General features: G+C 45.2%; 1 protein-coding gene across 1 annotated transcript; it reads right to left on the bottom strand.

The window, feature by feature from the left end:
- Positions 1-10,789: 10,789 nt before the first annotated feature.
- Positions 10,790-11,962, bottom strand: LOC130377009 (oligodendrocyte transcription factor 2-like). The gene is given in 3 exon segments (XM_056583952.1): positions 10,790-11,207; positions 11,209-11,636; positions 11,912-11,962. Coding segments are annotated over 3 exon segments (897 nt in total).
- Positions 11,963-14,014: the final 2,052 nt, after the last annotated feature.

The raw sequence follows: 14,014 nt of genomic DNA, 5'->3' as shown, positions 1-14,014 counted from the left end.
CCGGTGCTGCTAATAGGGGAGAGGTGTGGGGAGAGAGGGGGGAAGAGAAGGGGGGGAGCAGAGAGGAAGACATCCAAGCCAAATGGCCCCTGGGTCACGACTACCCCACAGGAGGATTTTCACACAGAAAATGATACCGCCGCCGATCAGATGCTGGTAGAAAGGCCAAAAAAGAAGAATTTACTTTCTTTGAGATTTTATTGGTTTTAACGGGTAAAATCCACACATTTTCTTTTGTGCTTTGCTTGTGTTGCCTCCTTTTCTCCAGACAGAGCAGAACATTTTTGGGGTTATTTTGTTTGGAATTGTGTTGAAATGGCCAACCTGCTGATTATCGCCCATACAAAGGGAAGGCCCCATTCAACCAGGCTGTTGGTTTTAGAGTCTTGACTTAATGCAGTTAATTAGAAGCAATCAGGTGTCTAATTACGCTCTTGATGCCATTTGAGTGCTTTGTTTCCACGCTAGTCACATCGTCGAGGGTGCAAGCCACATTGAGGACCGCGCAACCTCGTCATTTTACAAATTAGTCGTTCAAAATTGGCCAGATAAAAGCCGTTTGCATACTCATATCTCGCATCCTTCCCATGCCAACAATCCTGATCGTTCATCAGTCTTTAATATATTTAACACATTACAGACAGCACAGGAAACATGTTTTTTATCCCCCTGTAGAATTACACAGATTTCCCTATTTGAGCGTATGCGGAAGGTCACACTTTGAATACTAAGGACCCGTGTATGTCATTCTTGTCATGGGTAAAAAATCGGACACAATAGCATTTAAACAGCTCCCCAAAACCTGGCGGCAATGTGGCCCGCACAAAGCCACATTCATAAACGTGTCAGTCGGCTAACAATGTGTAAAAAGTAGACATAATGAGAATTTAACAGATGCCAATGACTACATTTCTCCACGCGTGGCCGTGGGCAAACAGGTGCAGTGGGGTGACAATGGCCGTCTAACAAGACAGGCTCTTTTCACAGGGAAATGGCCGCTCCGCATCAAAGCAGGGCCCCAGCGCCCCACTTGTCCTGTTCCCCTGACTCCTCGTCTGTGGGGCCTAGCCAGGGATATGAGAAGATTACAAGCTGTTAATAAGGTGGAACCAATCGCCTGAATGGCCGCTTTTGTCCCGCCCAGCATGGCAGTGTGAGCGTTAGGCCTGGGATAGTGGGCATTTGGAGCTGATCTTGGGGTGCTACGGGGTGATAAAGGTGGGGAGGGGCACTAGGGTGACCCCCGGGGTGCTTTGTGGAGGAAGAAACCCAAATGCTCAGCCTTCAATAGCTCCACACACACTCCGTCAGTCACGCTTGTTTGGATCCAGATGGAAGCGGCCCGCTATTTTTTCGGGCTGGTTAAATACCCAATTGACACTGCTGTCAACATGCCTGTTGGGATTCTCTCCCTCGCTCATTTCTCATGTGACACCGCTACATCGACGCTGCACTAACGGCCTTTACGTCGTCGTCTGCCAAAACTTCTCAAAAAAACAACTCTCGCCGCACGGGATTTGTGACTCGTAGGATTACCGGGTACATAAACTAAATGTAAACTTTAATTGGTGACGTTCTATTGTGATAGCAGATGTCCCCGTCTTCAACAACAATACCTCAGGGGATTTGCCGGGGCTTGGCAGTTGGGAGGGTCGGGGTTTGGTAAAGCACACACACACACACACACACACAACATGGGCTCCCCTGTTCCACACCAACCGCCCTTAAAAGGCTCGGATCCCATTTAACGGTGACAATGATTGATTCAGGGCCACGCAACAACAAGAGATATCCTTGTCCACACCAACAAGAATAAGAACACAGAGCTTCTTCTGATCGGGAAAAACCAAGGCCGGGGCTTAATTAGGTTTCATGTGTGTGTGTGTGTGTGTGTGTGTGTGTGTGTGTGTGTGTGTGTGTGTGTGTGTGTGTGTGTGTGGTTTTTGATTTTGGCATAGGGGGGCGGGGTGTATATGTTTCTGGCACATCCACAGCGCAAGGCCATGGGCGCGCTCCTCAAGGTTAGCCCGGGCTGTATGGAGAGGGCACAACCCCGCTGTCGAAGGAAACGCCATCCGAGCATTTGATGGATGAGGATTGCCCATCCCTAAAAATTGTAACTTGTGAGAACAGGCAGGGGTTAGTAAGGGAAGGGGCCGACCCCCGGAATGCTGCGTGGACAGCAGATCGGAAGCGCCAAACGCCCACTCGGTGGACTGCGTGTGGGCTGGGTGGCATGAGTCGGCCATAGCGTGTGATAATAACCCGGGAGGACACTGAGACTGAGAGATAGAGATGGGAGGCGTTTTGGAACATTGAGGCGGTGGTTTGTGGGCGATGGGGTGAGATTCAAATGGGTCTTTCGAAATTTGTCATGTACACATTTTCGTGTCATTTTCGTGTGCACTCAAACTGCTTCTATGTGAGGCACTTTGAGTCTGCCTCGTGTATGAAAAGTGCTAGATAAATAAAGTTTCCTTGCCTTGCCTATACTCCCGGACTCGCCTCACTTGAAGGGGCCTGTTGTGTCGGGGGGCTTTGCGTTGGCAATTCTCAGCCCACTGAAGAGCTGTCCCTCTAACAAACAGGGACACGGATTGACAATGGATGAGGCATCGGCGCACCCTGTACACCCCCCCGTCCATCTTCCTTTAGAAGCCTGTCATCAGCTGTGTCGCTGGGCGCCGGGCTTTGTGTCTACGTATGTCTAAGGATGTCTCTGTGTGTTTGCTCACACAGGTGTGTGAACGCATGTGTGTGTGGTTGCATGTCTCAACTGCCCTGGCTCCACCCGCCTAAGTACTTCCGCTCAATTTTAATTTCCCTTCAGTCCTACGTCAGGGTCTGTGGTATGTTAGTGGGTTTTCTCTGTCCAAATTTTGTGCGTCCAATGACAGAGGGAGTGGCTGAGACAATGCGTTACAGTCAATCTCGTTGACAGACATCTTCACGCACGGTGTTTGGTTTGTTTACAGCCTCCGCGCAACGTGATTCCGGCCAAACGTTGGCGATTGGTTATGGCGGATCCAGAGTGGCACTGGGCAGATCCATTCGTTTTAAACCAACAGACACCCGCTTTCAAGTGGGTTAACGTTAGTCAATTGAGTGGGTCCAGACTCTTTGTGCAAATGAAATGTAGTACGAGAGTCTGGTAGGACCAGGCTAATGTCTCACTATATGCCCACGTCTATCTCCCTTCTCGAGCATGACGAGGTTGTGTGTAGAAAAAAAAATGAAGAAAATTCCATAAAGTATGACGTATCATGTTGTAGTTGTGAGGAGATGACGGAAAGATTCCATAATGCGTAATAATCGACCACATCTAGTGCCTGTTGGGCAAGAAGTTTGGTACTGACACTGTGTTGTCCGTTGCATCCGAGCCCGTCCTTTAAGAGGGATATGGTCAATTGACACAGCCTCTCTAAATTGGAGATATTCCCCCAGCTTAGCCCGGGGAGAGCAGCCTGCGCATATAGCCAGACACTTTTGGTTTCACCGAACCCCTTGTCAACCTGCAGCAGGTTTCTCACAGATGCTCGGCTGAGCTTTTGACCCCCAGCCCTCCCCTGCCGAATCACACTTTCCCCCGAACCAGCTCCCCCCTACCCACCTCCTCCCTCTATCTTCATGAGTAGGGGTGGATCGAGACAATTTAACCGGTATTTTTTGGCTCAATCATTTGTTTTGGATGAACTCCTCATTCCAATAGATTCATCCGGATATATCTTTTGAAAAGTGAGGGCTGGATGAGTTTGTCTTACTTGTGTCTTCTTGTTTTTGGACCGGGAGACCTCTGCGTATACCAATGGCAGCATGCTGAGCGGGGGGGATGATTTGATTAAATTAAATTATGGGTCGGAGTCCAAGCAATTTTGGGACTGACTGCTCGTATCAAGTTGCACTGCAGCATATGCTTAAACGTTGCATCGCAACTCGATATCGGCCGTCGGTTCACTTCCAGTCAGTCAATGTTTTACGGCGACCCTTGGATGCATGACACCACTCACTTTGGATCATAAAACGCTGGACTCAAGAGCCAAACAAAGGGTAGGTGTTATCCCTGACGACATGTCATGATGCCCACGTGGGTTGTCTCCATGCACGTTGGGAGTTTATTTCTTGGCTTGTCTCTCCTCCTGTCATATCGCTCGTCTCTTTGTGTCCGAGTGTCCCAGCTGCCACCAACAGTCAGGCTCCAGGGTCTGCCGTGGCCTCTGAGGGGGGGGGGACAGACGTGCGCATGACTTGGTCACCAAGGCATATGGGCTGGGCTCCCGCGCGCTCGCCCCTCGCTGATGGTCCTCCCAACACACACTTCACAAACATACATAACACCACACACACAAACAAACACCACACACTCATAAGCACACAAACACAAAGAGCTAAGACGCCACACACACACACATGCATGCTCACACATACATCACACAGACACAGCCACACACCCTACAACACATCAATACATACAGTACAATTGCGCACATCCGCATGCACACACTACACAACACACCACACATGGATGGGATGGAGGAGCATTGGCAGGATTGACTGCAAGAAAGGACAGAGATAGATAGACAGACAGACGGACTGACGGAAGGACGTACGGACGGAACGGACGGACGGACCGGGCACGGCACGGTACCGGACAGGTACGGACGGACGGACGGAGGACGGACGGGTCACGGACGGACTGACGGACGACGGACGGACGGACAGACAGACAGACCAGACAGACTAGATAGATAGATAGATATAGATAGATAGATAGATAGATAGATAGATAGATATTAGTAGATAGACTAGATAGATAGATAGATAGCGGCGGACGGAAGGACGGACGGACGGACAGAACAGACAGACAGACGGGCAGAAAGAAAGATAGGAGAGAGAGAGAGATGAGAGAAGTAGAGACGAGGAGAGGATAGAGGAGGAGAGGAGAGAGAGAGAGATACCCCACCCCACCTCCAGCCACTCTAGCCCACAATGGGCCCCTGCCGGCCCCTGCCACCCCTGTAGGCCCCCGGGTACACCCCCTGGGGCCCTGTGCATCTGTGCGTTGGGTGAGGCATGTCCTTGGGTCTTGCGCTCCTTGGATCCACTTTGATGTCTAATCCCATCCTGGCTGCTCCCTTTTCATTAGTCCGAGCGTGCTCTGGCGGTCATGAATATCCAAAGGTTCCCTTACCTCCAGAGGATTATCCTCCCTTTCAAAGCCTGCGGGGACAATTCCTCAGCCACAAAAAAATACACTCAATAGAGATCCTCTGCAGTCCTCGCTTTCTTTTGCTGCTCTCCCTTACTTTCTCTCTGTTCTCTCCTGTTTATCTCTCTCTCTCTCTCTCTCCTCTCTCTCTCTCTCTCTCTCTCTCTCTCTCCTTCTCTCTCTACTTCTTTCTATGTATTTTCTCTGTTAAGTGAGTGAGTGTCTCTCTTTCTCTCTCTTCTCTATCTCTCTCTCCTTCTCTCTCCTCTCTCTCTCTCTCTCTCTCTCTCTCTCTCTCTCTCTCCTCTTCTGCATCTATTTTTATCTCTGTCTTTGTCCCAATGGGCCTTTGGTCAAACACATTGATCCACCCAATTGAGGAGTTCATCTGCTGCGCTTCATCGACTTGTACACACGCCCAACCCACACACACACACACACACACACCACACACACACACACACACACACACACACACAACACACACACACACACACACATCCACACACACACATGCACACCTAGACAAGTACAAATTCCTTAATGGGGAAGAATAGCCATCATTGGAATTAAATATATAATAAATATTATTAAATGTAATATTTCAATCAAGTATTATGTCTGTTTATTTTGAAGGGGCATGTTAAGCAATAGTAACATTCCCCAAGTTAGTAAGTTAGTAACAGTAACTAACTTGCTTACCTGCAAACATTGCACGAACGTGTGTGTATGTGCGTGTGTGTGTGTGTGGTGTGTGTGTGTGTGTGTGTGTGTGTGTGTGGGCACCCCTTGTGATTGGTAACTGAGTCATGCACACATATGTCCCCTTTCATCAGACATCACCATGGTTCTGTATTTGTTTGTGCCTGCATACAATTTAGTGCGTGCCCTTGTAATATTCATAAATGTGTATGTATGTGTCTCTGTTTCTGCATTTGCGTGTGTGTGTGTGGTGTGTGTATGTGTGTGTGTGTGGGTGTGTGTTGTGTGGTGTGTGTGTGTGTGTGTGTGGTGTGTGTGGTGTGTGTGTGTGTGTGTGTGTGTGTGTGTGTGTGTGTGTGCGTGTGTGTGTCGGTGCGCCTGCATGTCTGTGTGTGTGTGTGTGTGTGTGTGTGTGCATGTGTGCACATGAACGGTAGTGAGGGAAAGCAGATAGGGCCATGCTGGAGTAAACAGCGCTCTCTTGGGAAGACCATCTCCCGCGGCCTCCAGCTTACGACCTCACAGGTTTCACATCACAAGCTCCCACTCTCTCTCTCTCTTCCTCTCTCTCTCTCTCTCTCTCTCTCTCTCTCTCTCTCTCTCTCTCTCTCTCTCTCTGTACAATCTCTATCCCTCTCTATCCCACTTTCTCTCTTTATGTCTCTATCCCTCTCGGCCCCGCTCGTTTATTTGCTGTCTTAGTCCCACACAAGCGCTAAGACCTGCCGCCTCATTGTGCCGATCAGCGACTGAAGCAGAGTCTCTGTTTGTCTATCTGCTCAAGCCCCTTTTCTTATTCCTTCACCGCTCTCTGTCCTCTGTCTGTCTGTCTGTCTGTCTGTCTGTCTGTCTGTGAGTCTGCCTCTCTCTCCTTCTCCCTCTGACACTCTGCCACCTTTGATGCCCAGCCGTCACTTCTTTAAAGCATAATCCTTTGGGCTAACAAAACACGATGTGCCACGCTGAAAGGGTGTACATCTGTGCAGGTTTTGGACTAGCTTTAAGTCCTGTGTAAGTTGGTATAAGATGCTTTCTCCCTGGAGCTATGAATATTCACACTGCGAGAGTATCAATCTGCCAGTTAGGATGGCTGGATCAGTCACACGGGCACCCTATAATGGCTAGGGAGTCATCCTCCTAGCCAATCAGGTGGCCATGAAATGAAGCCCAACAGGCTGATGTATCCCGCTGTGGCCTGAATGATACCAATGAAACAATTCCTCTTTACACGTCATGTTCCCTTAAGTCCAATTACATGCTTTCAATCCAAGATGTGATTATTTAACCAATGTTCTTCCATATTTAGAATGTAAAAACATTTTGCGTTTTCTTATTGGAAATTCTGTGTTTTCAATGTATTATTTCTATAACATTTTGAGTCATTTTATTTAATTTTGTAAAGACAGTCGAAGTGTTTTAATCTAGACGCCTTTTTGCATGGTTCAATATTTTTGTTTTGTTTTGATCATCTTGATTTATTCTGTGCATCCAAAAGTCTATAATCTAAAATTAGGCGGCAATGTAGCACATGGGCGGGTCGTGTGTTGTGTAATCATGAAGGCTTGGTTAGATGTGTTTGTTTGTAATTGGCCTCTCGCAAATGGTTGCCTAAGTTATAATTAAGAGAGGAGAGAGAGGAGAGAGAGAGAGAGAGAGGAGAGGGAGAGAGAGAGAGAGCGAGAGAGGAGAGAGAGAGAGAGAGAGAGAGGGAGAGAGAGAGAGGAAGAGAGAGATGAAACAAGATGGGATAATGGGGAGCGAAGGGTCTAATTAATTTTGAAATTTGATAACTGGTAGTCTCTGCAACTGCCCTAGTTATTTAGCAGGGAGTAAATATTGTGTATAAAACAAATACAAGACCAGGGAGGATAAACCAAGACAACTATTATATTTGTCAATTTTCTAATGTTATTTAATCCACTCCATTGTATAGATGAAACTCTACTTGTATGACAAAATATGCATTTTCAATTCCTGCTGTTTTAGCTGATGCTAAATTGCAAATAAGTTTATCTCAATATTACTAATTGTTTCATTGGTCATATTATATGATTATATAATGTTGATAAGAAGACAGCATGTATTTACATTTGACAAATGGGCATTTTTTCTGTCTGTCTTCATATTTCTATATAACTTGATGAGAAATGTTAATCAGTGTTGACGGTACTTGGCTCAATACGTCACCGGCTAAAACCAAAGACCAAGAAGGGCACTTTACATCGAGTTTTACAAGATGATCAACGCCTCACTGTGCTTTCAGAAGAGCAATGAAGACTCCCAATATCTCCAGGATCAAAGGATTATAATGGCTGATCTTAAAAAAAATCTCGTTCATGGGATGTAATTGTTAATATCCGAGGATACTAAATAAAAAAATATTATAATATTCGAAAATCGAATTTATTGATCAAATAATATATTTTTACATTGATATGTATGTTTAATAGTTCAATTTTAGCTTGTTACTGAAATCATTTCAATGTAGCTTCCATTGAATTCAGGCCTTAACTGAGGGATAATGCAACAGTATCCCTGGTATTTACAGTAATGTAGGCCTGGAGGTTTGATATTAGTTTCTATCATTTCGTTCTCCTTTCGTTATTTCCCTAATCACAAATGCCCTACAAAGCATGAAGGACTTTTGGTTATTTCTGTTCACGTCATTTGAATAATTTCATTGTAATAGAGGGGCAAATAAACAAATGCCTGTATGAATATTCAGAAGTCAGCTTTAGTCCATACTTCAAAAGCCTTTCGAAAACATTGCAACAGCATGCGCAGTCTGCTATGCAGCTGCTAGTTTTTCATAATGTATACTGGATAATATCATATTATTATTTCTCCAAACGGAATTCATGCGTATGTGTTAGGGTCTGTTTGACCGCATATTCTGAAGTTCGGGAATCCAATCTTTCTGCGTAAATAAGTGCCTTTCCTGTCATTCAGAATGAAATAAATTAATATCAAAAGTTCTGAATTATATCTGACCGTTTTTGTTGGAGTGTGGTGTGTGTGTGTGGTGTGTGTGTGTGTGTGTGTGTGTGTGTGTGTGTGGTGTGTGTGTGGTGTGTGTGTGTGCGCGCGTGTGTTCGTGCGTGCGTGCGTGTGTACACATGAGCGTGCGTGTGTGTGTGTGTGTGTGTGTGTGTGTGTGTGTGTGTGTGTGTGTGTGTGTGTGTGTGTGTGTGTGTGTGTGGTGTGTGTGTGTGTGTGTGTGTGTTTCAGCTCATCATAAGGCAAAAGGTCCAATTGGACTCGTGCCTAAATAATTCCAACAAGCTTCAACGTGACAGCCGGGGGGTTTGCGGGCGAAACGCGCGCAGACAAATCAAGCTCCGTGCCAAACAGTTAAAGTCACCTTATGTGAAGAAAGATTGTTACTTTTTGTGTGGAGCAAATCACAATTTAACGTTAGGCCTACTTATATATATAGGAACATTGAAGGGGATGAAGAATGTCGAAGGAAAAATGTGGATGAAGATCAATCCTTTAATTACTACATTTGTGCTGTTTTCAAATTGTAGCCGAATGGTTGATCATTGTGAGTACATCCATAGCTCATATCAGATGCCTTGCATCCATTTAATCCTAGAATACAACATCAAAATTGAGAGGAATGGCAGACGGATGCTTTTGGTAACTTTGGAATATTGTTTGGTACATGGTAGATAGCTGTTTCCGAATGGCCTGCTGCCTTATGTGCTATACAAAAAAAAATATATCCGTTTCAGAAGTGATTTTATGTTACAATAAACTGATTTAAATTGTAGGGGGATAACGGTTGTTTGAGAACAGTTAAACAACTTACTCGGTATTTGTCAGTTAATCGAAATAGACCAGTCACATAGTTGACAACACAAATTTTCAGTTGGTTTGATTTGATATTTTAGCCTTTTGATTTGCGACAATTGATTTAGTTATCCAGTTCTTAATTCTGTATTGTGTGATTTTGCTGTTTTCATCTCAGGCTGTCGGGCTGATCATAAATAAAGTTATAGCCTATTGTGTTTTATTCTATTGTATTGTTTTCTAAAATCTAAATAATAATACCCAAACATTACTTGGTCTCATACACAGCGAGTAAGGGAAATCACAAGAAGATGAACATTTAAGTATTTTTTATTATTAATTTACATTTCAAATCCCAACATCACAGTTTCATCGCAAAATTCCAGCCAAAATAAGTAAATAAATATCATTTTTATCATTTAGCACTTTTTTTTATGTAAAAAAATAAACAAGTGGTCATCTGAATGGCATGCTCGACGGACACATGACGGAAGAGAGACCAAGCACGAGGAGAGAGGCACGTGGGCCTGGCAGTGACGCGAAGGACTAATGGGGTAAAGCAGGTGCCTCTAGGTGTCACTCACTTGGGACGCTGTACATTTAGGATGGGGGTGGGGAGCCATCCCAAAACAACATTTACAGTAGCCATTAATATTATAAAATATCTGGTAAACACCAATATCAATCTACATATGTACACTCTACAAGTATAGCCTCTTTCCGTTTTCCGTCTTCGGCTCGGCAGGAAAGGCAAACTAAACGGAAGCTAGTGAAATAAAAAAGAAATAAAACAAAAAGAAAAAATGTGGATCACCAGAATTTCAATTAATAACATGAAGAGTGTTCTGCAGATGAAAACACCTGTTAACACCAGAAAAACGACTTAGCATATTAAAGGCATGATAAGTTAGAGCCAATAACCATAATTGCACTGTAAAATCAAATACATTTTGCTGACCAATTGAATATTCAATTCATAAACACAGATAAATAAAAGTCATGATATTGGAAGAGTTTTTGTTGTTGTTGTGGTTGTTGTTGTTTTGGAGCACGCAGTGCTAAAAAAGTTAATTTCACAGTCTGAGAGTTTTATTTGGAGTCGCTTGTCAGCCTCGAAAGACTCATGGCCACGTGCGGGGGAGGCGGGGGGACCTGACACATGCTGCACGGGCACGGCATGCCGCCCGCGCTCATGCCCCAGTGATGGAAGCTGCTGCCCAGCGGGCCCGCGCTGGCCACGGGCGCCTTGAGGAGTCCGTGGTGCGGCCTGACAGACGTCACGGCGGAGATGCTCGGCGCCGACAGCGACGCGCTGGACACCGCGGGGGGCAACAGCGCGTGATGCACCGCCGGGTGCGAGGCGTGAGAAACCGTCGGGTGGCCGGGCAGCGGGGCGCCGTGCGCCATGCTCCCGCCGCACGCGGAGGGATGGAACACCCCGTGGTGGTGGTGACCGCCGCCGCCGCTGCTGCTGCCGTAGATCTCGCTCACCAACCGCTTCATCTCCCAGCGAGCTGCTCAGCATCAGGATGTAGTTTCGCGCCAGCAGTAGCGTGGCGATCTTGGAGAGTTTGCGCACGGAGGGCCCGTGCGCGTAGGGCATGACCTCGCGCAAGCCGTCCATGGCCACGTTGAGGTCGTGCATCCTCTTCCGCTCGCGGCTGTTGATCTTCAGGCGGATGGACTGCAGCTCGTTCTCGGAGAGCAGCTTGCGGTCCTTCTTGGAGAGCATCTTGAGGGACAGCGTGTCGTCATCGTCGTTGCTCGAGAGGCTGCGCAGGTCGGCGGCGATGTCGTGGGAGGAGTCGCCCTGCGTGGAGGACACCGCGCCCGAGAAACCGTGCACCGTTTTCTTCATGGCCGCCAGGAAGATGCGCTCCACGTCGGGGGAAGCGGGTCTTGACACACGGCTGTTATCGGAGTCCATGGTCCTCATTTAGTTGTCTGGAAAATAAAAAAAAAATAGGCGTAAGAAGCGGAAAGAATGCGGACTCCATTTGAGTTCATCGTTGAAAAAACGATCCGCACACATGTTGATATAACTTTATCACAGTCAATTAAATAGCCTAATTTAGCAAAGTAAGACAATTATCACAGATTTTACAAATAAATATTTACAATTAAATGTAAGTGAAATTGAGAGGGCTATAGCGATAAATAAATAAAAATTAAACCTACCGTTATGTTTGAAGCGCGATCGAGAGAAATTGCCAAAAAAACTGGAAATCCACTTGTTACTCCAAATCTCATCTGACGAACCATGTGACAACGGCGGGTCGGACCACAGGTTTTTATAGAGGGCCATACCATTCAGGGGCCACGTCACCGGCACAAAGACGTTGCTATCCCCGCGCTGTGCGCACGGCCAATCGGCTTCGTCCGAGGGGTTGGGTGGGAGGAGCCGCAGGAGGCTGCAGGGTCCTCCAGGCTGATGTCATTACAGAGAAACAGTATCTTTATTAAACGAATTAGAGACACTCGCACATATGGCTTCCTGGGATAATGATGGCTGGTGGCGGATTGATTTTAGGAGTAGGCCTAAATAAGGCAACGAGATACGAAACAATAGAGGCCGGAATACAGATGATGTATTATGAGAAATTAATGTTTTGACGGGTCTAATAAATCTCTTTAAAGTTGACAGCAGACACGTCTTACAATTGCCCAACTAACTTATTTTTTGAATAATAATAATAATAAAAAAGGACATTAACCCTTAAGCCTTCGTGCTTATTATGCCTACATTATCATTTTATAATTGTATTATTACTTTATAATAATTGTTATTTTATTTTATTACAAAATAAATGAGAAACGAACATAGGCCAGGTTGCTATACAAAATTCGTTCTGAAATATCAAGCTCTTTTTTGTCTTGCTTTAATTTGTGATGCAGGCCTATAACAACCATCAATCATAATGATTTACTCGGTAAAAAAAAAATGTCTACAACATGTTCTGCTGCTGTCTGTGACTGGAGTTAATTGCACCCTTATTGTTTCCACCTGTCACCACTCAAGCAATCCGTTAATGTGCACTTTTAACGTGAACAGATGAAGCGTGCAAAATTGTTTTTTGACGGTTATGATCTGAAACTTTTCAATTAGTTCAATATGGACCCAAGGCAATGTGGCCCTCTGTTGGCGGTGAAGCGAGCATCGACATAAGGGCCAATACGAGTGATTTGCTCCTTGAAGTGAACGAAACTGACAAGAACATTGTTACATTTAGAAAAAAATCGAATTAGCTTTTGTCTTTCCATTTCATAAAGGGCTAACCTAAATTTCACAGTAAAATTAGTTAAATTCTGAATATTATTTATTTGAGATTACTGGCAATCTGAAATAAATTTAAGAAATATTAAAATTATTCAATTATTTCTTCGTGCGATTTTATGCTCTGTCTCATTTTACTCTCCTGTATAGGCCTATTTCACTCCCTTACTAATAGATATAAATAAAAAAGACCACTGGTCAAGAATCTTTTCATAGGATGAAAAAAAATCATCACCAAAAATACAGTTTTCTCAATAAAAAAATTGTATTATATTTCGGCGACTATATGCAATTCTATTATGTATAATGATACCAATCGATGATGATACCTATAATAATACCTGTCTATGGTGCGCTCCGGCCCTCAACAGCTGCAGCGTGCCGTGTAGTCGTTAAAGATGCGCCTCTTGGCTCTGTGCGTGCCCGTTCTCTCTCCTTTTACTCTGTACTCATCAGTTCTATTGTGTTTACTTGTTTACCAGCGCTATGTTAATGAAGACGGACGAAGTAGCATTTTAATTCAGGAGGCTTCGTTTTCTGGGCCGCTTGCTTCATTAGACATTCCTACAATCTGAGTCAGGCCCATTAGTCCAAACGAAATATAACGGTTCGTAATCACAGCGGGATTACGAAGGCTCCGGCCGTCTTTGTGAGACACGTGTCTCATCCTATGGATCATTATTTTTAAATGTCACCCGCTGAAGAGTGATTGACAGCTGTCATGAGAATAATTAGGCGTAGCGTAGGCATTTGGCATTAGATGAAATTACAATCCGAGCTGCGAGCCTCGACGAATGTTATGCGATGGGCATCGCTGCAATAATGTCAGCGGTTTGCATGCAAATGCGGGGAACAATTTTCTACCAGTAACCAGTCCCTGTTTAAAACAAAAACCGATATTAATAGGGAACAATTGCTATGTTGTTGGCACTTCTTTTTTCGAAAACGTAGCAGGGCCTCATCACGAGCATTAGGCTCTTGACGTCATGTGACATTAGGGAGACGTTCTGCTGATGGACGGCCTCAACCGACAGAAGGAA

Source organism: Gadus chalcogrammus, chromosome 23, assembly GCF_026213295.1.
Source record: "Gadus chalcogrammus isolate NIFS_2021 chromosome 23, NIFS_Gcha_1.0, whole genome shotgun sequence".
NCBI lineage: Eukaryota > Metazoa > Chordata > Actinopteri > Gadiformes > Gadidae > Gadus > Gadus chalcogrammus.
Note: the sequence above shows the minus strand (reverse complement) of the source record. Positions and strands in the feature narration are given on the sequence as shown.